At 52.1% G+C, this 23,074-nt stretch overlaps 11 protein-coding genes across 11 annotated transcripts; 7 read left to right on the plus strand and 4 right to left on the minus strand.

Moving 5' to 3' along the window:
* Nucleotides 1-440: 440 nt before the first annotated feature.
* On the plus strand, nucleotides 441-1,721 carry AYO20_07238 (hypothetical protein; the record flags this gene model as incomplete). The annotated part of the gene is made up of 5 exons (XM_022645525.1): nucleotides 441-528; nucleotides 582-664; nucleotides 726-1,056; nucleotides 1,122-1,508; nucleotides 1,606-1,721. 5 exons carry the CDS (start codon nucleotides 441-443, stop codon nucleotides 1,719-1,721), a joined length of 1,005 nt encoding a protein of 334 aa, XP_022498564.1.
* A 314-nt stretch (nucleotides 1,722-2,035) lies between these two features.
* AYO20_07239 (hypothetical protein) lies at nucleotides 2,036-3,077 on the plus strand (the record flags this gene model as incomplete). Its single annotated transcript, XM_022645526.1, has 2 exons — nucleotides 2,036-2,079; nucleotides 2,141-3,077. 2 exons carry the CDS (start codon nucleotides 2,036-2,038, stop codon nucleotides 3,075-3,077), a joined length of 981 nt encoding a protein of 326 aa, XP_022498565.1.
* Nucleotides 3,078-3,365: 288 nt separating this feature from the next.
* Nucleotides 3,366-7,142, minus strand: AYO20_07240 (hypothetical protein; the record flags this gene model as incomplete). Its single annotated transcript, XM_022645527.1, has 2 exons — nucleotides 3,366-3,545; nucleotides 3,636-7,142. The coding sequence occupies 2 exons, from the start codon at nucleotides 7,140-7,142 to the stop codon at nucleotides 3,366-3,368; spliced, it is 3,687 nt and encodes a 1,228-aa protein (XP_022498566.1).
* A 1,313-nt stretch (nucleotides 7,143-8,455) lies between these two features.
* On the minus strand, nucleotides 8,456-10,765 carry AYO20_07241 (hypothetical protein; the record flags this gene model as incomplete). Its single annotated transcript, XM_022645528.1, has 3 exons — nucleotides 8,456-9,428; nucleotides 9,479-10,696; nucleotides 10,755-10,765. 3 exons carry the CDS (start codon nucleotides 10,763-10,765, stop codon nucleotides 8,456-8,458), a joined length of 2,202 nt encoding a protein of 733 aa, XP_022498567.1.
* A 434-nt stretch (nucleotides 10,766-11,199) lies between these two features.
* AYO20_07242 (hypothetical protein) lies at nucleotides 11,200-13,365 on the plus strand (the record flags this gene model as incomplete). Its single annotated transcript, XM_022645529.1, has 1 exon — nucleotides 11,200-13,365. One exon carries the CDS (start codon nucleotides 11,200-11,202, stop codon nucleotides 13,363-13,365), a length of 2,166 nt encoding a protein of 721 aa, XP_022498568.1.
* Nucleotides 13,366-13,535: 170 nt separating this feature from the next.
* AYO20_07243 (hypothetical protein) lies at nucleotides 13,536-14,216 on the minus strand (the record flags this gene model as incomplete). Its single annotated transcript, XM_022645530.1, has 1 exon — nucleotides 13,536-14,216. The coding sequence occupies one exon, from the start codon at nucleotides 14,214-14,216 to the stop codon at nucleotides 13,536-13,538; it is 681 nt and encodes a 226-aa protein (XP_022498569.1).
* Nucleotides 14,217-14,472: 256 nt separating this feature from the next.
* On the plus strand, nucleotides 14,473-15,756 carry AYO20_07244 (hypothetical protein; the record flags this gene model as incomplete). Its single annotated transcript, XM_022645531.1, has 2 exons — nucleotides 14,473-14,649; nucleotides 14,704-15,756. 2 exons carry the CDS (start codon nucleotides 14,473-14,475, stop codon nucleotides 15,754-15,756), a joined length of 1,230 nt encoding a protein of 409 aa, XP_022498570.1.
* An 819-nt stretch (nucleotides 15,757-16,575) lies between these two features.
* On the plus strand, nucleotides 16,576-16,989 carry AYO20_07245 (hypothetical protein; the record flags this gene model as incomplete). Its single annotated transcript, XM_022645532.1, has 1 exon — nucleotides 16,576-16,989. The coding sequence occupies one exon, from the start codon at nucleotides 16,576-16,578 to the stop codon at nucleotides 16,987-16,989; it is 414 nt and encodes a 137-aa protein (XP_022498571.1).
* A 569-nt stretch (nucleotides 16,990-17,558) lies between these two features.
* Nucleotides 17,559-19,145, plus strand: AYO20_07246 (hypothetical protein; the record flags this gene model as incomplete). The annotated part of the gene is made up of 1 exon (XM_022645533.1): nucleotides 17,559-19,145. One exon carries the CDS (start codon nucleotides 17,559-17,561, stop codon nucleotides 19,143-19,145), a length of 1,587 nt encoding a protein of 528 aa, XP_022498572.1.
* Nucleotides 19,146-19,478: 333 nt separating this feature from the next.
* Nucleotides 19,479-20,309, minus strand: AYO20_07247 (hypothetical protein; the record flags this gene model as incomplete). Its single annotated transcript, XM_022645534.1, has 1 exon — nucleotides 19,479-20,309. The coding sequence occupies one exon, from the start codon at nucleotides 20,307-20,309 to the stop codon at nucleotides 19,479-19,481; it is 831 nt and encodes a 276-aa protein (XP_022498573.1).
* Nucleotides 20,310-20,933: 624 nt separating this feature from the next.
* On the plus strand, nucleotides 20,934-22,457 carry AYO20_07248 (hypothetical protein; the record flags this gene model as incomplete). Its single annotated transcript, XM_022645535.1, has 1 exon — nucleotides 20,934-22,457. The coding sequence occupies one exon, from the start codon at nucleotides 20,934-20,936 to the stop codon at nucleotides 22,455-22,457; it is 1,524 nt and encodes a 507-aa protein (XP_022498574.1).
* Between the last annotated feature and the right edge of the window lie 617 nt (nucleotides 22,458-23,074).

A 23,074-nucleotide genomic window follows, 5' to 3' on the forward strand; every position in this document is an offset into this window, starting at 1 on the left:
TTGGACGTCTTCGTTTTCACATTCATCCTTTTCCGGTGTTCGATACCATATACCCGGGATATGGAAGATGTCTTTGTCTTCTTTTCGGATCGCAAACACCCTTTGATGTTCTTCCTGATTAGTAGATTTTGTGCCTAGGCCTTTCGCTCCTTCACGCCCTTTGACATCACGTTTTGTTCCTGAAATGGCCCTTCCGAAGAATCGATGCTTTTTGGCTGATTTTGACCTGTTATACCCGCTATCGCAGCTGCTACGCTTCTGATTGGCTCAAAGCTGTATTCTACCGTACTGGTCAATCGTCCGATGTACGGAGCCTGCGCTGGCAATATCTGAGATAGCACCTTCTACTGGAATATCTTGCCGTTGAACACACCTGGCGTACCATCAACTGAGGTAGAACCACAAACTTGAGTATATTACATCCTCTAGTCTCTTCAAATATGGCCCTCCCAGTCGATTTCCCCTTAAAAGTTGCAGGCGGGAAGACTATTCAGATCCCGTCCGTGGGATTTGGTATCTGGGGTGGAGGTTTGTCTCGGATATAACCCGATATTTGTCCCTCGCGTCTGACCTCCGCAAAGGTGATCCAGGGTGGTGTAAAGCCGCTACGTTGACGGCTCTGAAACTGGGATACAGACATTTGGATTGTGCTTGGATGTATGGTGTATGATGCCACCCTTTTAAAAAATCCTCACGGTCGATCCAGCACTGACTCCTAATCCAAGGTCGATGAAGAAGTTGGAGCGGCAATCCGAGAATCAGGAGTCCCCAGATCCGAAATATTCATCACGACAAAATTCTGGCCACACTTCTCTGCGCCCGAGAATGTGGAATTGTGCCTGGACCAGTGCTTGAAACGGATGGGCCTCGACTATGTCGACTTGTTCCTGGCGCACTGGCCCGTCGCATTCAAACCGATATCGCGAGACGCCCTTGAGAATGCGCATAGCCGTGCCTACGTCTCCAAGACGGAGAAAGGAATCTTGGTGGAACCAGGCACCGATAAAGCAGTGTTTGACTGGGAACATACCACCAGCAATATCGCGGCTCAAGCCGGTATGTTACATTGACACACAGTCCCATGGCCAATAATTGACGGATGTCGTTGACCATTGCAACAGGTCAGCAAGGCAGCTACGTCCCTACGTGGCAAGCGATGCAAAAACTCGTGTCAACGGGCAAGACACGAGCGGTTGGCGTCTCCAACTTTTCCATCGCTGAAGTCAAGGAACTCTTGCCGTACGCGCAAGACGTGCCCATATCCTGCAACCAGGTCGAGGTCCATCCATGGCTCCCAAACAACGAGCTCATCACTTTCATGAAGGAGCACGGCATCCTGGTCACCTGCTACTCTCCGTTCGCGGGCCAGAAAGCGGATGGAAAGACACTGCTCAAAGACCCCACAGTCGTGAAGCTGGCCGAGAAAAACGGCATGGACGTCGGACAGTTGCTGCAGAGCTGGGCTGTCCAGAGGGGCACCGTCCCTCTCGGAAAGAGCCAGACAGAAGGTTCGTGTGCACATTTTCCCTCGCACAAATATTGGTCGATAGGGAATGGCTGACACTTTCCCGGCGTTGCTAGCCCGAATCAAATCGAATCTCGCAGTCAGGGAGCTGTCGTCAGAAGATATGCAAGTCCTCGATGCGCTGGAAATTCCCAACGGCAAGGGAAGGACAATTGACCACATTCATGACTGGGGCATCAGACTCTTCACCAACTGATGTGGTGATCCTAGGGTCGCATAGAAAAATAGAGACTATACAACCAGTAGAGCGGTCAATGTCAAAAGAAAGACAACTTGCTAACTGGCCTCTCCAGAACCTCAAGAATCGTTCTACACGTCAAAGACCACGCAAGACGTAAAGTGTGGCGGAATACGAGGCTGCGGTGCGGGGTAAATTTTCCTTCGACGGTCTCCGCACTCAGCCTCGCCAATAATTTTCCCTCCGTCCATCATGCCTTGCCGCAGGTAGATACAAACGTAAATTCAGTTCAATATAGGTTGTACAGGTTTTTAAAAAACGACAACCTCAAAATGCCTCACAAACACAAGCGCAAGCGCGCCGACGACGATTCAAAGTACGTATTGCCCTCCGCCCACTCAAAAGGCCCAGAAATTCGTTATTTACAAAGAGCCTAGCTTTGATCTACCACCCACGTCGCGGGCGCGGACCCTGACCGTTCACCAGAAGCAAGAGTCCATCTTCACGTCGGACGCGGACAAGAAGCGCAAACAAGAAGCCCGGAAGCAGCAGAAAAAGAAGCAGGATGGACAGAACAGGGCGGCCTTTGAGGACGACACCCCAAAGGCTTTTAGGCGGTTAATGTCCTTCCAGCCAGGCGGGAAGAGGATACCCTCGGGCTTGGACGATGGGAATATCTCCAAGAAGAAACAGAAGCAGAAGCAGAAGAAAGAGGACAAATCAAGACCGACCAACAACTCGGCGGCGTCGGAGCCTGACACGCCGGGGGACGATGCCATAGCGGCGGCTTCGACAGAGCAGTCCGACCCTGCGCCAACGACCACAAAAGCGGCGAACATCCCCAAGATCCTCCCTGGCGAGTCCCTCGCCTCGTACTCGCGACGGGTGGACCAATCCCTGCCCCTGACCTCGCTCCCCAAACACCGGACACGCCTCAGCGCGATCCCAGGACTGGAGAAGATCAAGACCCCACTCACGAAACACAACAAGAGACTGGCGCGGATGCAGAGTGAGTGGCGCGCCACAGACCAGCGACGGAAGGAGAGGCGGGAGGAAGAGGAGGAAGAGCTGGCGGAGAAGAAAGAGGAGGACGAGGTCCTGTGGCTCGGCGCCGGGATCGATCCGTCGACGCAGGTGTCGACACTGGGTAAAAGCGGGAAGAAGGCCAACAAGAAGCGCAGTGGCGGCGGTGCGAGGGACGTCGACGACGCGGACCCTTGGAAGATACTGGAGAAGAAGCGGCGTGAGGAAGGCCAACTGGGCAGGCAGACGAATTTACAGGATGTGGTGGCCGCTCCTCCGACCTTGAAACCTGTCAAGAACATCTTCAAGGAGAAACCCGAGAGAAAGGCTGGGATGATACCGGTAGTATGAAGGTGGAAAGAAGGACATATTAGAGCGGTGGCGGAATGAACATCTCAGCAGAGAGGAAAAGGTGGTTGTCCTCAAGGTATACCATCATGAAAAAATGATTCCCATCTACGCACACATACGAGTCTTGCAGTTGAGATTTTGTGATTTGTACTGCTGAGTTCTATTATTCTGAACTCATATTCACGCGCCCTTGAGCGAGAAGATTCCCCCTGGGGCACAATATCCAGCAATATCGACTCGGAGTCAACATACCCAACAACTGGAAATCCCGTTCCAAAACTGCTTCGTTCAACCCCAGGTACCTCCGCCACCTCCTTTACCTTGCCTTCTCTGCGCGCTCAGCCGCCAATCATCATCTCCACTGGCGAATTTATTGTGCAAGGGTTGAATCCTTTCCGCCTTCTTGCGCTTGCTGAGGCGATCCGTGGGAGCGACCTTGAAGAACGTCGGGGCAGCTTCAACTAGCCACTATAATCAAGAGTCAGCATCGGACAATGTCAAAAAATCCGACAGGGAAGTAAACTGGTGGAAAGGGGATCAGGGAAATATGGCACATACCTTCGGCTCAATCACAGTCGCGCAGTGCATGTACTCCTTGGTCGTCAGCACCAGCGTATGGAAGATGACATGCTCAGCCGGTTTTCCAAACAACGCAGAACTAGGATGCATGTACACGGGTGTCCCCTCAATAAGGGTTTTATAACCCTCCTGCGGATCCTTCCGTGCTGAATTCCTGAAAAACCCGGCGCAGAGTGCTTGTCGAACCTTGAGCGTATTGCGACCACAGGAAACAATCTGATGCTTGTACCGTTGCATGATATTGACGAGTTGTTGGCGGACGTCCCGGGCTCGCGCTATTTGACGCTTTTGAATAAAGTTTTCGAAACACCAAGGATCGCTGAACCGAGACTGCTTCCATGCATTGTAGACGTTTAGTAGTGTAAGATGGTCTCCGTGGGGGTCATGAAACTTGGCCTTTTTCTGGTCGGCTTGCTGTTGCTTCTCCTTCGGGCGGTAGAACACTGTCTGCACGGAGAGCATTGCCACGATGGTGAGCATCTCCTCCGAACAACCCAAATCCACGGATGCTATTAGGGCTTTTGATAAGGAGGGCTCCATGGGAAAGTCGGCCATTTTGCGTCCGAGTCGTGTGAGAAGACCTTCATCATCGAGGGCGGAGAGTGCGTAAAGTTCTTCCAGCGCTGTCAACATAGTATTCGTGGGTGGTGGGTCCATAAAGTCGAAATGCAAGAGATCATTGATGCCCATTGCTTTGAGCATCAGAATGGTATTGGAGAGATTCTGGCGCTGGATCTCTGGTATAGAGGTAGGTAACATTTCAGACTGGTAGGCTGCTTCGGTGTATAGGCGGAAGCATTTGCCTGGACCAGTCCTACCTGCTCGACCAGCTCTCTGTTTGGCCTGTGCTTGAGAGATTGGGGTCACAACCAGCGAATCCATTCCGAGTTTGGGATCATAGGCGTTCTGCTTCACAAAGCCGGGATCTATTACGTAGTAGATTCCGTCGATGGTGATTGATGTTTCGGCAATGTTCGTAGCAATAACGACCTTTCGACCACCAGGTGGCGCAGGTTCAAAAATCCGGCTCTGCATTTCGCTGGGGAGCGCGGAGTAGACGGGCAGAACGACCAGTTCAGGAACACCAGGTCCTAAAGCCTTCATTCTTTCGTACAGAACCTCACAACTGGTGTCAATCTCTTCCTGTCCAGTTAAGAACAGAAGAATATCACCGGGTGGTTCAGTAAGATGGATTTGCATGACAGTAGTCAACGCCGCGTCCAAGTAGTCTTCCTCCGGTTCTCTGGAATACATGATTTCAACAGGGAATGTTCGGCCGGGGATGGAGAATATGGGACATTGGTTGAAGTACTCGGAGAACTTGTCTGCGTCGAGAGTGGCGGATGTGACAATCAGCTTCAGGTCCGGTCGCCTCTTCAACGTTTTCTTGAGCAGCCCAAACAAAACGTCCGTGGCGATGGTCCTCTCGTGTGCCTCGTCCAGCATGATGACGCTGTAGCGCTTGAGGTCTGGGTCCAGTAAGATCTCTCGCTGAAGCATTCCGTCAGTCATGTATTTGATCTTGGTGGCCGGCGACGTCCGATCCTCAAAACGAATTGTATAGCCGACCTCTTTTCCCAACTCGCAGCCGACCTCCTCAGACACACGCTTTGCGACTGACATGGCGGCGACACGCCGAGGCTGCGTACAGCCTATCATGCCGTTGTTAGCGTACCCGGCTTCAGCAAGGTACTGGGTGAGCTGGGTTGTCTTGCCAGAACCAGTGTCTCCAACCACAATAAGCAACTGATTCGCAGCAACAGCTTCGAGCAACTGTTTGCGAAAATGAAAGACTGGAAGTGACTCCCTTTGCTGCTTGATGGTCATGTCTGTCCGGCGGCCATAAGACTGATTCTTACCTTGGGTGGCTCGTTTCCATTCGGGCACTGCTTCAATAGCTCGAGACGATTGTTGCTGGGCTTGTCGCAGGTCTGATGCGAATTTTCTCTGCTCAGGATTGATCATCGGATCTTGCCATTGTGCGTTGAGGTCGACTTTGGATGCCTCCTCTGCCGCCCGCTCCGCTGCTTCCTGTTGCTTGAGATCTTTCCTCTCCTTAGCTAGGTTTGTACCAGCTTGGGCTGCCCTGTTGAGTGACCCTTCAGGAGCCTTCACAACTCGAATGGGTGACAGTTCCAAGGACAGTTTGGTTTGACCTGCGAGGAAGGGTGGCTCCTCTTCCCGGACCTCAATATCGATGTCTTCTTCCTCCTCAAACTGGTCATCTCCGTTCAAGGTTGCATTGTATTCCTCGTCAATATCAGGGTAATCATGCGCCGATATTGCACCTGAGGCGATGAGTTGCTTGATTTCCCATCGTTCGGGGGATGTCAATCTCTTCCGGGATTTGCTCGACTTTGAAGTGTAATTGTCTTCGATGACGGGGACTGTGCTGCCCAGATTTCCATAACGGTCTTCCGACGACGCACCGTTGAGACTCTCCATGTTAGCGCCGGAGGCTATTCTCCTTGACGGAACAAGATCTTGCCCGGTAACCTGATCAACCTCCTTCATCGACAAGCTGATTTTGTTGTTTTCCATCTTGACAACCTTGACCTTTACGTGCTGTCCACGAGATAGAAGATCAGAGGGATGGTTGACCCTAGCGCCCTCCTGAATGGCAGAGACGTGAATAAGCCCGCTGGCATTGCCTTTGACACCTTGAAGACTAGCAAATGCGCCAAAGTCCTTGATCCCATTGATCACTGCATCATAGACTTTATAGAGAACGGGGAGCTCATCGATTTCACGAGGAGGCGGCCTTCGGAAATCTTCATCTTCGTCGTAGTCGCGTCTCCTGCTCTTGTGGTGGCCATTCTGCCTCTCATCGTAGCGGTCTCTACGACCGGCGGACCTGTCTTCATAATCACGGTCTTGATGTCTTCGTGACCTTTTCTCCTCGTGAGGGCTGGGACTTCGAGACCAGTATTTGCGCCTTGGTTCCCGGTTCCTTGCATAGTCATCCCGATCTGGACTGCGACTCCTCTTTCTGGTTCTTTCGGTATGTCCATTCGTACCGGGCTTCGATTTTCCTGCAAGACCTTCGAGAAGTGCAAAGGTATCGTCCTGTGCTAGGTGTTTTGTCCGACCTGCCTTCTGTGCAGCGATATCATCCTCGGAGTCGGTCCAGGACTGGTCACGATCTGGAACAGCAAGCCCCTTAAAGACTTTCGCTTTGCGACCGATCGCATCTAGCTCGTCCATGTCGGAAGAGCCATTTGCCTGCGCGGATTGTTTCTGGGTCTTTTTGTACTTGGGATGCATTGCCTTGATCAACCGATCGATGCTCTCGACCAGGCTGTTGGGAAACTCCGCCCCCATGCCCGCTAAGTCCTCCTTGAACTTTTCCAGGTTGCCTCCACATTTTTCGTGCTGGTCGATGACAAACTCAGCGAGGGTTTTGTCGTTAATTCCTAGGTGGTTTTGTAGTTCGGAGGTAACTTTGGAAACGAGCGACAGCAGTTCGAGGGAGGTGAAATCGTCCATGGCTGGCCAAAGGCAAGCCTAGATCGAGAGGGTTGTGCAATTGTTTGTGGAAGGGCGGGCCTGGTCCAGCCAGCTGTCGGCCCTTGGTGATGTATTCTCGATGTTGGAGATGGACATGGAATTTTTGAGAAGCGGAAGCGGGATGCAGCCTGCGGATCAAACAAACCTCGCTTCGCTTGGGTTGGCTCGATCTGGGTGGCGGCACCTTGGGTGGCGCAGGCCGCCCCAGCTCTGTTGGGTCACTTGGTGGCACCTGGCGAATAGGCTCGATTTGTCGACAGTTGAACGGCAGGGTCTTTCTTAGGTCGAGACCTTGGATATCATATTATTACATGGTGGATGGATGGTGACGACGGTGCCTGCACTGTGTCAATGCCAGTAGATCACCCCTCCTTGACCCTCTAATTGAAGCTCAAGTAAGTAGAAAAAGGTACCTTCACCCCGCCATCAGAATCTACAATCCGTCCTTTTTTTCCTCCAGATATCCATTACCCTTCTACAACAGAGTCCTTCCCTCACAATCCTTTGGCATTGCAAAGAGCGTCGCCCCAGTCCAGTCTGTTATTATAGTCATCACCGGAAATGGAGAACATTCGGGCAAAGATCAAGCGCCGTCTTAGCCACAAAGACAAAGAGAGTATGCACTTCCGTCTCCTCGCCCTCAGCCTGTGAAACTTCCACAGGGCTTGACACAAAGCTCAAGCATTCACTGTCTCCCTCTGGTCTCCATGCTTTCAGTGTCATATACGCCGCTGCTAACCTCGTGTCCAGTCAACTTTGACGAGCATGATTCAGCCGACGAAGAAACCATGGACTATGTCACCAAAGAGGCCGATGATGCAGAAAAAGAAGGACATGACACAGGCAAGCCAGGGAGCTTCTTGAACCGTTTGATCCTGCATGGCAACAAAAAGACCGAGGACCAGCTCGCTCGCGAAATGGCAGCATCAAACCCGTCAACCGCTGACAAAGTGGCTACTCAACAATGAGTATGGCAAGTACATTGACGGTTGGCTCGCCCTCGAGTCTCTTCCATGAAGCACGGGGATCGGTATTGGTCGAATAAGAGGTATTGGTACAAGGTAGCACAATAGCGACCCAATAAAAAGCCATCCACTGCTACACATACACACACTTGTCTGTGCATGACGTGGCCTTTGTATCTTAAAGTGGTTTCTCGACCAAATCCTGTAACATCTGGGTGTTCTCAGAAGGTTCGACATCATCTCCTGATCGAGTATATCAAGCCTCCTTGCCAGGATGCGATTTCTCCCCAAGAACATGAGACAGCCGAACGATAGCGTGTTGGAAATTCATCCATGCGCGACGTTGTAAGACTGTAGAGGCGGAGAATCCTCGAACTCCACGCCTGATGAACCCCGGATCCAGCCCACAGGAAGGGCATCAGATTCCTCTGGTAGCTCCGAAGGAGACTCTTGTTCTGTAGTCGAAGTTTCGTCCGTTTGGATTTGAGGAAGAGCCATCCTCTTTTTGTATGACAACACTCTCTTGCGCAGATCGGGGTTGGCAGAAAACTCAAGGAGACAGGTGTTTATTCGGTCTTCTGCCAACTCTTTGGCGTACACGGCCATTTCCCTGTCCTTAAAGATGCCCAGGAATCTGTAACTGAGCCAGAGGTAGAGGACGAGCGACTTGTGAAGGTCTTCTAGGCTTTCAAGATATGCTCGGTCTCCTGAGACAGGCTTCTCAAGAACCTCAAGCTGAACTTCAGGGACGTCAACGATCGTCACCTGTCGTCGCTCTGCCACGCATCTCGCAAAGGCTCGCATAACCACATCCATCGCTTGGGAGGCTGAAGTAGCTGGTGCAGCTGTCAACATGATGCGTTGAGTCATGGTCAAACCTCGGACAGGTTCGATTACTCGAGAGATTCGACTCTGGTCTCGAATACTGCATACCCGAAATCGCTCATGTGTGGCAGCTTTTCCGCACAACCGTCGCAGGATATATTCGAAGGGGATCCCCTTGGGCAAACGACCCTCGAGTTCCTCCATTGCCTCAGCGGGTGGAAGCATACCTGCTCTTTTGATAGGGGCAGCCTCCGATTCCATTGCGGCTCGCACAAGAGGTAAATCTTCGTCGTTGAGAGTCGTGACTAGACCTACGTTAGATTCCGATGCGGCTGGGGTGTTATTCATAGCCTGATGCGCATTTCGGAAGCGTCCAGCGCGACCACCGATTTGCTTGATTTGAGCGGTTGACAACTGCACAATAGAAGTCCCATTGAATTTTGAAACACTGTGGAAGACAATGCGTTTCACGCTCCTGAGCCAGACGTCAGTTTGCTTTCCTCGTACACGATTTAGCCGACTTACAAATTCAAGCCCATGCCGATAGCATCACTTGCTACCAGAAAATCGTAGTCATTGTTGGGGTCGTTGAACAGCGCAGCCTGTTGTGCGCGAGTTTCGGGTGGGAGGCTACCATAAACAATGGCACAACGACGTCCTGTGTCCAACTCGATCTGCTTTTTCAATGCATGAATGTTGACGACCGAAAATGCCACAATGCAGTCACCTTTGCGGAGGTTCTTGAGATCTTCTCGCAGGCTCTTTGTCATGACCTTGAGCGGATTCAGCCTCTTGTATTCATGCACGTGAAGTATGTCTCCCGTGGATGCCGTCAGCTCTCGAACAAGGGGAAGCACCCGAGTTTCTCCGCAAATGTGCACTTCTTTTGCGTTGGCACCAAGGAAAGCTCGAGTCCATGCCCAACCCCGATCCTGGTCAGCCATCATTTGCACCTCGTCAATAACGGCAACCTCAAACCGTGCGGAGATGTCGACCATTTCGACAGTCGAGGCGCGTAGCTTTGTATTGGGATCATCCTCTAATCTGACGTCGTCTCCAGTGATAAGGTCACACGGGACGCCCTTCGCTTTGAACCTTGAGTACACTTCGTGTGCTAGCAACCGTAGCGGGCCTGCGTAAAATCCGTCTCCACTTTCTTCCAGACGTTTCAAAGCATTGTAGGTTTTCCCTGAATTGGTAGGACCAATGTGCAGGTGGACATCTCTTTGCACCTGTCGAGCATTGGTATACCATTCTATAGGAAATTGTAGATCGTCGAGTGCCGAACGCTCCTGCGGGGCATCTTGTGCCCTTCTAAACAGGACATAGTCAATGAAGCCAAAGTGTAGCACTCTCGGGAGTTCATTCTGCCAGTCACCCAACTGAGCGCGACCGATATCAGATAGTAATCCGTCAAAATCTGCGGCCTCGGAGGCACCGCGCGCTGTGAGTGTGTTTTCGAGCAGTTGCCTGAATGCGGGCCAGTATGTCCCACTAGGATCGAGCGCTGCCAGTTGTGTGACTTCTGATTCTGTTGTCACTTTTGTGGACTCCAACTCCTTCTTCAGCTTCGATAAACTGACGCGAACGCGGTTGGAGCTCGCATCGGGTGAGATCTGAAATGTTTTGGGGATCGGACGCCGACTTGGCTGGCGAGACCTCGAAGGTTCGGAGAAAACAGACCTTGCGGTAGGTGCGGCTTTATGGTGTCTTCGGTCTGTTCGCCTGGCGGTGGCAGAGAAACTGCGCGGATTTTCAGGACATCGTTTCGGCGTTGGTACAAAGAAGGCTCGAAACGAACAGAAGAGGCATTGCGCTCGACGAGTAGAGGGAATGTACATGCCCCGGCAGATCTGAGCAACGTCGGAGGCACACTTTAGGAGGACAGCGCAGATAACTATGATATGGGTTTTCTGTCCTCGTAGACCTCGCCGAATCGCTACTATACAGAATTGGTAGGAGAGGAAGCGCTCCCTACCATCGTCATCGAAAAAAGTTGGTGGCATATTGACATGTGCAGCCTTATCACGTGGTAGCCCACCTTTGGACGAGGCTGGGGTGCCGCCCAATGTCACCGCAGCAGCCTGCGGCAAAGTATCCCACACCACAAAGCCCGTCGGTGCACGGACACACGAAACAGAACTTCTTATTCCGCTTTTGATGAACTGTGCGTGCAGAGTCTTGGAGTCATCCAATGTTCTTGAGTATGTGAGCAAGACTCCTCACTCTGAATACTTGTGCCGGCCATGGCAACCTCCATCCTCGACATTCAGCGGAATATCATACTAGGCACGATTCGGGCTACCAGTGGCAGAGATTGGAAAGTCTTGATTTTGGATGAGCAAAGCAAACGAATTGTGTACAACGTGTGCAAAGAGGATGACATACTCAACGCCAACATAACCAATATCGAACTTCTCGAAGACCGCAGGCAGAGCCTCCCCGACACCGATGCGATTTACCTCCTTTCCCCTCTACCACACATAGTCGAAAGCCTCAAGGCTGATCTCAGCCGAAAGAGGTACCGCCGTGCTCACCTCATCTGGACCTCCCAACTACCCAGGAATCATGGAGAAGAGCTGTTCCGCTCAGAGTCTCGAGCACAGTCGATTGTCGAATCTCGAACGTTGAACGTCGAGTATTTTCCGCGAGAATGCAACCTCGTCACATTTCGCGAACCATGGAGTTTTCATGTGCTCTTTCACCCGGCTTGCGACTCGTTGGTTAAGGACCACTTGGACAGCGTGACCCAGAAACTCGTGTCTATGTGCGTGTCTCTAGGCGAATACCCTCTTATCAGATTCTACAAGCCTAGGGAGCATCAAAGACACGCTGCTGATGTCCTATGCTACCATCTCGCCAGCTTTGTCCAGAGTGCGTTGGACGACTATGCCCGTGATCCTCAGAACGATTTTCCCCCCCAGAACCCTGGTAATCGGCCTCGAGCGGTTCTACTGATCACAGACAGATCCATGGATCTGATGTCTCCCTTTGTCCATGAGTTGACATATCAGGCCATGGCAATGGATCTCTTACCGATTCGAGACGATGAGGACAAGATAACATACAGAAACATTATTAGGCGAGGTCAACCCGATCAGGAAGAAAAAGATGTGGAGATTACAGAGAAAGATAACCTCTGGGTTGTTCACCGACACATGCACATGAAAGATCTCCTGGTCAAGTTGAGCGAGGAATTCAGGAAATTCCAAGCCAAAAACCCCCAATTTGCTGACAACGATGGACAACCGGCGAGTATCAACACCATCAAGGACATGTTAGCGGGACTCCCAGAATTCCAGGAAGGTAAAGAAGCCTTTTCACTCCATATTGACATGGCCGAGAAATGCGCCAAAATCTTTGCAGACCACAAACTCCTGGAGGTTGTTTCAGTCGAGCAATCTCTTGCCACAGGGCTCGACGAGGAGAACAAGAAACCGAAGAATCTAGCAGATCAGGTTGTCAGACTGCTTGACGATGACAGTGTCGTCCATGAAGATCGAGTTCGACTTTTGATTTTATACATCTTGTACAAGAATGGCATTTTGAGGGGAGACATCGAAAAGCTGCGTTGTCACGGCGAACTCTCACCGATGGATGGGGAAATCATTTATAACCTGATAACTCTTGGAGCAAGGGTTGAAAAGCAGTTGAAAGATGTGACGCCTACTCCGACGCCGTTGTTCCCACCCAAGATCAGAGATGTCAGCAACATGGAGGAAGTGAGTCTGTCACGATTTGAGCCAGCGCTGAGGTATATGCTCGAAGAACAATGCCAGGGTACATTGGATCTTAATGTATTCCCTCCTGTCAAGCCACACCTCAATGACCCAAACAGCCAAATGAGTGTCTCTCAGACTTCTCTCCGAAATACAGGCAAGCCTACATGGGCTCAAACGCGCTCTCAATCCAACAAACCGCGCCAACGCATCATTGTGTTCGTTGCTGGCGGCGCGACCTATGCCGAAGCACGAGCCTGCTATGAAGTCTCTCAGATGGCTAGCAAAGAAGTTTTCCTCGCAACAACCCACATGATAACACCGAAAAACTTCTTGCGGCAAGTCAGTCAACTCAGTGCTGGGCGACGGCAGCTTGACCTGCCAATGGATCGAGCCGCCCCCCGGCTACCAGCATGGATGACAGAGCCTCCCCCACAGGCTCAGCAACAACAAAGACCTCAGCAACCTGCAAACGGCAGACCACCCGAAAAGGTTCGGCCGCCGACTGACGCGATGGCAAACATGAATCTTGGTGGCAGAGGACCACAGAACGGGACACGACCTGGTGTGGGGACAGGTCCCCCGTACTCAAAACCATCCCAACCTTACCAGTCGCCGTCTGGTGATAGTGGCCAGCACAAGTTGAAGAAAGATAAGGAGAAGAAACACCTCGGATTTTTCAAGAAGCACTAGAAGCGCATGCTTGTATGATGGTGACTTAGCGTGGCGTCGAGTGGAGGAGGAAGGGGAAACCGCAGATGTTGTGTATAGTCGTGTCCTCCCGTCTTGGTCACTGCACGAGAGAGGATCAAGCCCTTCCCATATACGGTTTGAGCCAGGTTCAAGCCGGCTATGTTGGATTGTCAACTATTGGGTCCCAAGTATTTCTCCAAGTCTGGACCGTAGAACAGCTGTCTCAGCTTCTCTGCCCGTTTCTTCGCCTCGTCGTCCATAATTCGGACTCTTTTGGCGTTCAATTTCACAATTTTTTCCTCTTTCTTGGGGTTGTGTTTCTTCTTCAGCACATTCGTTTCTTCCTCATCAACCGTCTCTCGCAAACCCACGGTATCGTTTTTCTCCTTCGTTTTGATGGGTATTCTGATCCCCTCTTCTTTTGCGCCTAACCCTCTTCGAGAATCAGGATCCCATCCGTAACTCGACAAATATCGTAGACCAACGCGATCGCGGTCAAGGTCGGATGGTGGGAAAGAATGTTTCAGGCACACTTGATGCGCGATTGAGGCTTCATGACTTGTGGCCAGTTCGTCGATGGCCGCAACGGGTTGCTGGCACACTGCGCATATGCCTTGAGCCTGGTCCGGCTCGAGATCTCGTTCCGTATTTTCAAGGTTGTTAGTATCCTGCGGTAAAACAATGGCTAGATATCGGGCTCTGGCGTTTGTCGAGGTTGATGGCTTGGTTGTAGATATCTGTGAATCCGGAGTGGATGCGGGGACGAAGTTGATCTTTTTGCGTCTGATACCAGCTCCAAAGACGCGCTGATCCTGGGGCGGGATGTAATAGTCTTCATCTGTGTCCGCCATGACCCCTTGAGAGAACCTTTAGAAGATTCCTTTGTTGGTGCTGTTGTTCAGAGGCTTTGCGATATCTGAGGAGGAATAATATCTGGCGTTGTGGCGTCATTGCCAGGTGGGTTTCAGGCACCCGGCGCCTGCGATAGGCGGATTCGGCGGAGTTTTGTCTCAAGTTATTTACGAATGTACTCGGTACTGCCTGTCCTGCCCTGATTTGAATTCACTTCACTCCATTTCCCGCACTTCCAAACAACGCAAGAGAACGATGCCTATTCCTCTGCTGGCGGAGGGCTTCGGCAGGGGTCTCTCGAATATACCCTTTATCTGGACGGTCGCTCAGGGTGCAGCGTTAGTCGGTATCATTGCTTTGTTGAAACTGTACTTCAGCGGAGCGAGATGTCGATCAGAACGACTCATGCATGGGAAGGTGGTCATGGTTACGGTAAGAGGGTTGCCTCTTAAATCTTCCATATATGTTCTAACGCACAGTTTGTAGGGAGGAACTTCAGGCATAGGAGCCGCCGTTGTGCAAGAACTGGCCACGAGAGGCGCCCAGATCATCCTCCTGACCTATCATGCCCCGTCGGACCCTTTCCTCGTGGACTACATTGAAGATGTGCGAACAATTACAAATAATGAGCTGATATATGCCGAGCAAGTCGATCTATCTTCATTGCATTCAATACGGCTCTTTGCCACAAAATGGGTAGACAACGCACCTCCAAGGAGACTGGACATGGTCATTTTGTGTGCCAATGTGATGACTCCTTACTTCGGCACGCCTCAGGAGACAATGGATGGACTGGAAGCCGAGTGGATGATCAACTATCTCAGCACCTTCCATCTACTCAGCATCCTTTCGCCAGCCATACGTGCACAACCTCCAGATCGAGACGTGAGGATTCTGTTTAGCACATGCAGCAGCTACATTGGCGGCAAATTGGACTTCGAAACTACAGACAAAGCTTCCAAATCAGGAAGCGCTTCATACAGCCGAAGTAAATTGGCAGTCATGACCTTTGCATATGCATTTCAAAAACACCTCGACGCATACAAAAGGCCAGACAAAGAACTCAACAATGCTCGGGCGCTGATAATTGACCCTGGTTATTGCCGCACACCAGGCACGCGCCGCTGGCTGTCAGGTGGTCTTATATGGGGACTGTTCCTTTATCTGATCAGTTGGCCGTTGTGGTGGCTCATTCTAAAGTCCCCTGTTCAAGGAGCCCAGAGCTACCTACTCGCCGCCATGGATGCTGAATATGGTCGAGGCGCAGGAGGAAAGATGATCAAAGAGTGCAGGCAGTACGAGCCTCTCAGACCAGAAGTCAAAAACGAAGAAGTCGCGAAGAAGCTGTGGGAGTTTAGCGAGAAGCAGGTCGAGCACCTGGAAAAGATAGGTGCTAAGAAGAGGGCAGCAGCAAAGAAGGAGGCAGAACAAAACAAGAGCACCGACAAAGTTGTCGCTGCAAATGGTGTGTCCTCTGCCGCTGGTGGAAAAGCCGCGCCGGTTCCAGGTTCCAGGAGAAGCCGGAAAGCAGCAAAATGAAGTTTCCCGCCGTATTCAGCCAGGCACATTATACGAACATTACCTTTGAGATGGTTTGTAATAGCCGCTGGGCACGTCTGGACTTTCACTTTTCGGAAGAGCGCAACAATCAATACCATGGCCAAGTTTTGTTGCTGACCAAATACAAACTGGACAAGACACCAATCACATGTTGAATCTATATGGTTCGTGCAACCATAGCAGGATAAGGATTTGGATGCCTAGTTGACAAGCCACGGCCAAGCTTCGTCGAAAGGCCGGTCACTTGGTATACATATCTTGCCCTGCCTTTCAACCACGTTTGACCAGCGAATACGAGGGAATACGACATGGTGCTGTAGGCGTTCTCGCACTTTCTCAGTGACGGCTGACTTGTCTCTTGGTCGGATAATTGAGTGCAGGGAATGCCTCGACGACCTTTCTTGGCTCCAACCATTGAGACACAAAATTATCAATCAATGTGGTTGCCTAACATGTCCCATCAGAAATTGAATTGATGGAAAAAGCCACCCTGGGTATAAAGTAGCCCACAAACACTGGAAGAATAGGGCATACACCAACAGCCACAGCCCAACAGCTCGGATATATATCCCAACATCAATCTAGTCAAACCATTTCCTCTTTCTCCTTCGTCGGCACAACACTTGCAATGGCTTCCAGGCCTGAATCAATTTCTGGTGGTTGTCTTTGCGGCTCCATCAGATACAAACTGGTGTTTCCAGAGGACGCGGCGTGGCCAGCCAATGTATGATGCCTGGCCTCCAGCATGGTAGACATATCTAATGATATTTAATCCAGGGAGCCACATGTCAATGCACAATGTGTCGCAAGTGGACTGGGGCGTTGGTCTCCCATGACCTTCTTATTCACCCGTCCCAGCTTGTCGGCGACATCACCAAATGCCCAACCTACAAAGAATACCAGTCAAGCGAAACCGCTATCCGGTCTTTTTGCTCTCAATGTGGGAGCGGACTCACATGGCGAATCATTGGTGTGGACGACATGATTGTCATCATGACGGGTACACTTGATGAAGAAACGTTGATTGGGAAGAAAGTTGAGGGCAGTGAGCAGAGTACCGAACTCGGCATCAAGTTCGATCGACAAGGTGGACTTTACAAGGAGCTCTGCACGCCGCTCATGGGCAATCTATTCTGGAACAATGTGATTCCTGGTGTCACTGATCATGATGTTGGAGGGACCAAATTCTTACAATCGTTTCCGCAGGAATGAGGTGAGAGCGGATGTCCCGTCCGTTCTAGCACATGGGCTCTCGAACGCCACCAGGGATCTCGAGGTACCAACCAGACAGGACAACGCAGTTTCGTTGAAATGTTCGCTGTTTCGCTGTCTTCTCAAACACACCCGTTCTCAAGACGCCTTTGTTTCCCAGCAACTGCCAATTTGCAGCATTATTTCAGGCTGAGGAGAAAGGCTCTTTGGGTCCAGAGCCCCTCCACCGACTGGCCCTGACTATGCAGATTGATCCAATGAGGGCGTTGCTATATCCTGGACATGCTTTCAGCGACCATCTCCGCCTCTACGTTGGAGCGGTGCTGATTCCGCTCTCCACAAAACAACCACGGAATGAGACGATTTCCTGGTTGGTGATTCGCATCTCCTCCACAGTCCCACTGCCGCCCCCCTCACATCATAATTCCGGGGTGGATCTATTGTTTAATGTGTGATATATACCGGGTATCTCTCTGTCCAGTCTCCCCATTGTCGTATAGACTATTCTCCTCCTTTCATCCTTACTCTCTTTGCCTTGCCGCTTACCTATCGTTCTCGGGGGTACCAAGATGATCGACAATACACTTAAACTCTTGGTGGGCCACGCTCAAGAAGCACCGATAGCATTCGCGGCATACTTCGCAGCAGCTTGCGCCCTTCTGTATCTGCTTATCACAGAAATCCAAAGACATCAAGCCCGCATTCCAGGATTCGGTGGTCCTTCGGGGTTACCCATCATCGGCAATATCCATCAAATCCGCCTCAACGCAGCAGAGCAATACCGGTTATGGTCCCAAAAGTATGGCAACGTCTACCAAATCATGTTGGGCAACATCCCGGTCATAGTGGTGAACGGAAGCAAAGCTGCCCGCGAGATATTTGGGGCGAACTCGCAAGCACTCGCCTCCAGACCAGAGTTCTACACTTTTCACAAGGTGGTGAGCTCTACGAGCGGAACAACAATAGGAACGTCCCCTTTCTCGGAGTCTCTGAAACGGAGAAGAAAAGGTGCCGCATCTGCGCTGAACAAACCAAGTGTAGCAACCTACATCCCACACATCGATGTCGAGACACGGGACTTCTTGAATGAATTCATCACTTATGGAGACGGTGGACTGACTCCTGTAGACCCGATGCCGATGATCCAGCGCCTGTCGCTATCGTTGGCATTGACTTTGAACTGGGGGACTCGCATGGCATCTCAGAACGATGAACTCTTTGGTGAAATCACCTATGTTGAGGAAGAAGTGTCCAAATTTCGCTCCACCACGGGCAACCTGCAGGACTACATTCCGCTTCTACGACTGAACCCGTTCAGCTTTGGGAGTGCTCATGCCCGGGAGATGCGGCGCAGAAGAGACGTATATCTGAAGAAGCTGAACGACGACTTGGACGACAGGATGGCCAAGGGGATCCATCAACCTTGCATCCAAGCCAACGTCATCCTCGACAAGGAAGCGAAGCTCAACACCGAAGAACTCATCTCCATCTCCCTTACCATGCTTTCTGGCGGGCTGGACACACTCACCACCTTGGTCGCATGGTCCATGGCCCTTCTTGCGCAACGGCCCGAAATCCAACAGAAGGCCCTCGAGGAGATTCGCAAGGTCTACCCACAGGACCAGATCCTCTGTGACGCGTACGACGACCAATCCATCCCCTACATTGTGGCCCTCGTCAGAGAGCTCCTCCGATACTACACGGTGCTTCGGCTCAGCCTGCCGCGCGCCACCGTCAAGGACGTCGTCTACAACGGACACACGATCCCCGCGGGAAGCGTCGTCTTCCTCAACGCCTGGGCCTGCAACATGGACCCGGAAGTGTGGTCGGACCCGTTCGCCTTCCGCCCGGAGCGCTGGCTCGAGCAGCCCGACGCCCCGCTGTTCACGTACGGCCTCGGCTACAGGATGTGCGCGGGCAGTCTCCTGGCCAACCGCGAAATGTACACCATCTACCTGCGGCTGCTCAGCGCGTTTGAGATCAAGGACGTCCGCCCGACCGAGGGGACCGGCGTCGTGGACACACACCCAGTCAACGGCGTGCAGGATCCCACACAGCTCGTCAGCGTCCCGCGCCGGTACACGGTCCGGATGGTGCCCAGGGACGAACAGGTCTTGAGGAAGGCGCTGAATGAATATGACGAAAAGCATTCGTGATTTTTTTGGGTCAATGAGTAAAGGACGTCATCTTGATATTGCAGACATGGAGGGGGAATAGTGTGGCTTTGAGTGTTGGGGAGGTACCATGTGTGTGGCGAACAAAATATGCCATTTGATTATCCATCACTGCACGTGGTCTATATGAATCCGAAGTCTATCCTAGTCTATTGTAATCCGTCGCGGGATATCCTTATAGGCTTCTACAACCTAATCCCGTATATCACTTTCTATTCTTAACTCATGATCGTCCTCGTTGCAAACCCATCAATCCCATCCCATTCCATGTCCAGGCCATGCAATGTTATAAATTGCGTGTCTCTCTCAGCGCGCTCATCTGATGGTCGGCTTCACCGCCCCGTGAGACTCGATAGAGTTGGTCCGGTGTCTGCGCAGACCCTCCTCGGCGAGATTCTTGACGGTCCTGACGCCCTCGTAGATATCCTTTGTCTCCTCGAGGATGCTGTCCCAGCCACTGAATTCGGTAAAGGGGATGCCTTCCTGCTCGCAGTACGTCACAAGGTCCATGCCTTCTCGGGCAAAGAGCAGGTCTGTCTCGCGCGCGGCGCTCAGGTCCGAGACACCGTCGCCCGCGTACAGCAGGGTGGGTCGCTCGTGCGCGGGCATCTTTGCGATCGCATCCGCGTAGGGGCGGATGGTGAGAGACTTGTCGTGTCCGAAGCCCGAGTCGTCGCGGTACTGGATCGTCCAGCCGTTGGGCTTGTCGAGCGAGTTCTCGGGCGGGCGCAACTGCGTCGCGTTGGCCACGATCTCGAGGTCCTGCATCAGGTCTTCGCCCAGGAGATGCTTCAGCAGGGCCTCCAGCACGGGGGCCATGCCGCTGCTCAGCACGATGACGGGGACCTTCTTCTCGCGGGCCCACAGGACAAAGTCGCGAAAGGCCGGGTCCAGGCTGATGTTCTCCTTGAGGATCTCCAGGACGCGCGGGAAGGGCATGTTCCACGAGTCCACCATCTGCTGGAACGTGTTGCGGAAGTTGTCGGTCTTGTCGATGACGGCGCGGAAGAGCTTCCGCCGCTGCTCGTAGCCCATGCCGTAGTTGTCTGTGATGAAGTCGTTGGTGTCCTGGAGCGTGATCGTGCCATCGAAGTCGGTGAAGAAGATGACTCGAGGCTTGGCCTCGAGGGTTTGAGGGAAAGGCATCTTTTTTGGGGGGGTTCGACTGGGATGACACCGGTCGAGAAGGTGAGGAGTTGAGGGGGAGCAGAAATGCCACAGATTCAGCGGCAGGGCGAAGAAAGACGCTTTATGGACCGGGTGTATATTGTAGTGATGGGTCTTATATGTCGGTTTTGTCTTTCTCTGCCGGGGACAAGATCAACTGAAACCCTTGGGAAAGGGAGAGTCCGGCACGAGAACTTCCGGCTATAGTTTGAGTGAGTGCCGGGTCAGACACGAGGGGTGGGCACTGGTGGGTTCAATGGTTAGAGATTTTCTCTCTTCAATTTGGCCAGCATTGAGATCTTCAATTTTTGGCGGGGAGGTTTGGCATAGCCAACGATAGCCTAAAGAGGAATCCCGGCCAAGACTGCAAATATCAACTAATACCTTGTACTAACGACTCACTCACTAACTCCGTCCACACTATGACGTTGGCGGATCAATTGCTTGGTGTCGCCCGTTGTCGGCACCGGCAAACCTTCCTCGACCGAAAAAAACTCGCCGATCAATGGAAAGGAAGCTGTTTAACTACTGCTCTACCGAAATGGCAAACTGAATACTGTGTTCGCAGGTTCGGTGGATGTCAAGATCAGATTGCTGCTCGCAATGCAGCAAGCTCCCCTACGGCTGTCCCAGACATTATGGTCCGCCTTTCGAGCCGCGAAGCCTGTCCACCGACCCCTCACATTACCCCGTCAATTCCCCTCGGTGGTGCGACCAAGTGCGCAGCCATGGGCACCCCAGCGGCCAGGAATAGCTGTTCGAGCTCGGTTTTATAGCGAGAAAAAGTCGGATATCAATCAAGAGATAGAGGATGCGAAAGATCGAATAGGCGAGAGCCTCGACTCAAGGGCCGATGCGGCGGCACAGATGCCACACAAGCTCAAGCAACCTCAAGACGAAACAATTATCCACACCATTCCCGAGTCCTCTTCAATAGTACATGCCTCCAAACACGAGGAAAACAAAAGGCCCGATAAACCAGAACCTGCCCAGTCCTCCGGCTCTCCCAGTAAACCTCTACCGTCTGCCCTCTCCTCGCGCTATGCGGACCTTCAACAACGCTTTGGCCATTTTATGGACAACTTCCAAACCCATGTTTTCACCGCCTCTCGCCGACTCAATGATCTGACAGGCTATTCGGGGATTGAAGCACTGAAGACCGACATTGAACGCCAGGAATCTGTGGTCCAGGAGTGTCGTGCCGCCGTGAAGGAAGCCCGGGACCGTTACAGCGAAGCAATTGCTAAACGCAGTACCACGCAGCGTGAAGTCAATGATCTGCTGCACAGGAAGCATACGTGGTCGCCTGCAGACTTGGAGAGATTCACCAGCCTATATCGGTCAGATCACGCCAACGAGCAAGCCGAATCCGCCGCGCAGAAGGAAGTAAGCGACGCAGAAGCCAGGTATGAGGAAGCATCCACCAAGCTTGCGAAGGCGATCCTAGCTCGGTATCACGAAGAACAAATCTGGAGTGACAAGATCAGGCAGATGTCTACGTGGGGCACATGGGGATTGATGGGTCTCAACGTGTTGTTGTTCCTCATTTTCCAGGTCGTCTTGGAACCATGGCGACGGAAACGCTTGGTGAAGGGCTTCGAGGAGAAGGTGGAGATGGCGCTCAAAGAAAGGGAAGAGGAGACCAAGATGGCAATAGTACAGCCGAACCAGAGTGTGACGGAAGCTGTGGCGGGCATGACAACGGGCGAGAAAGTCGAGGCAGTGGCGGACAACATTGCGGAACAGATTGTCGACGCCGTCACGGGTTCAACATCAGACGAGAAAGCTCCAACGCCACCTCCATTATCGAACATCGAAGCAGCTGCGGAAACTCCAACAGCACGTGAACTCGAAGCTGAAGAGGCCGTGGCTGTGGACGCTCCCGATTCTCTTCCGCCCGGCATCCCTGCCGAGGAGATCCCCTCTGCGCAGCCCGTCAACGGGCTCTCACGCTGGACATCCCCGGACTCGCCTCTCGCTTGGTACGAGGACTCCCTGAGGGCGCTGTTCAGCGAAGACCACAAGATCCTCGTCTCGCAGCGAGATCTGACCACCGTCGCCATGGAAGGGGTCGCTGGTGGCATGGCCATCATGGGCCTCCTGTTTGTGCTCCTCCGGCCGCGGTAGTGTATGACTTTATGTACATATATATGCATCTACCGAGTCCAGTACCGTTGGTCCTTGTCATGTACATACATATTTCACACTCCCACCCGGCCCAGTTGTCTCACCTGACTTGACCTGACATGAACCCACCACGATGCCTTGACTCTAATGCTCTATTGGGGTCCATTTCAAGAGCTGGGACCCGCAGAATGAGTTCACCTAGCTTGTTGTATATATATTATATGTGTCACCTTTCCTCCCGGGTACATACCTCAGGGTTACTTTGGGGGAGAGGGAGAAAACCTGGACCTCGATTATGAGCTTCGACGGCATGTAGAGACTCAGGTAGCACCGTGGGGGCTTTAATGAAATGGAAAAATAAATATATGTGGATTTTGTTTTGGCAGTTCTCGCTCGCCCTCCTTACAACCAGGTGATGGAATGCTCTTAGATGTTCTCCGACCACCTGCCTCCCGACATCTCCCAGCGTCTTGCTGTCTAATATGTACAATAACACTTGTGATTCCCAAGTTCTGTGCCTAGCTTGTGATCTTCGCCCTTGACCACTACCACGCCGCCAATGGAGCACAGTACTCAGCCAGTCAGCGGTTCTGTCTGTTCCTGCTTGACACCTCAAC

Source organism: Fonsecaea nubica (genome assembly GCF_001646965.1).
Source record: "Fonsecaea nubica strain CBS 269.64 chromosome Unknown Scaff49, whole genome shotgun sequence".
NCBI classification, from domain to species: Eukaryota; Fungi; Ascomycota; class Eurotiomycetes; order Chaetothyriales; family Herpotrichiellaceae; genus Fonsecaea; species Fonsecaea nubica.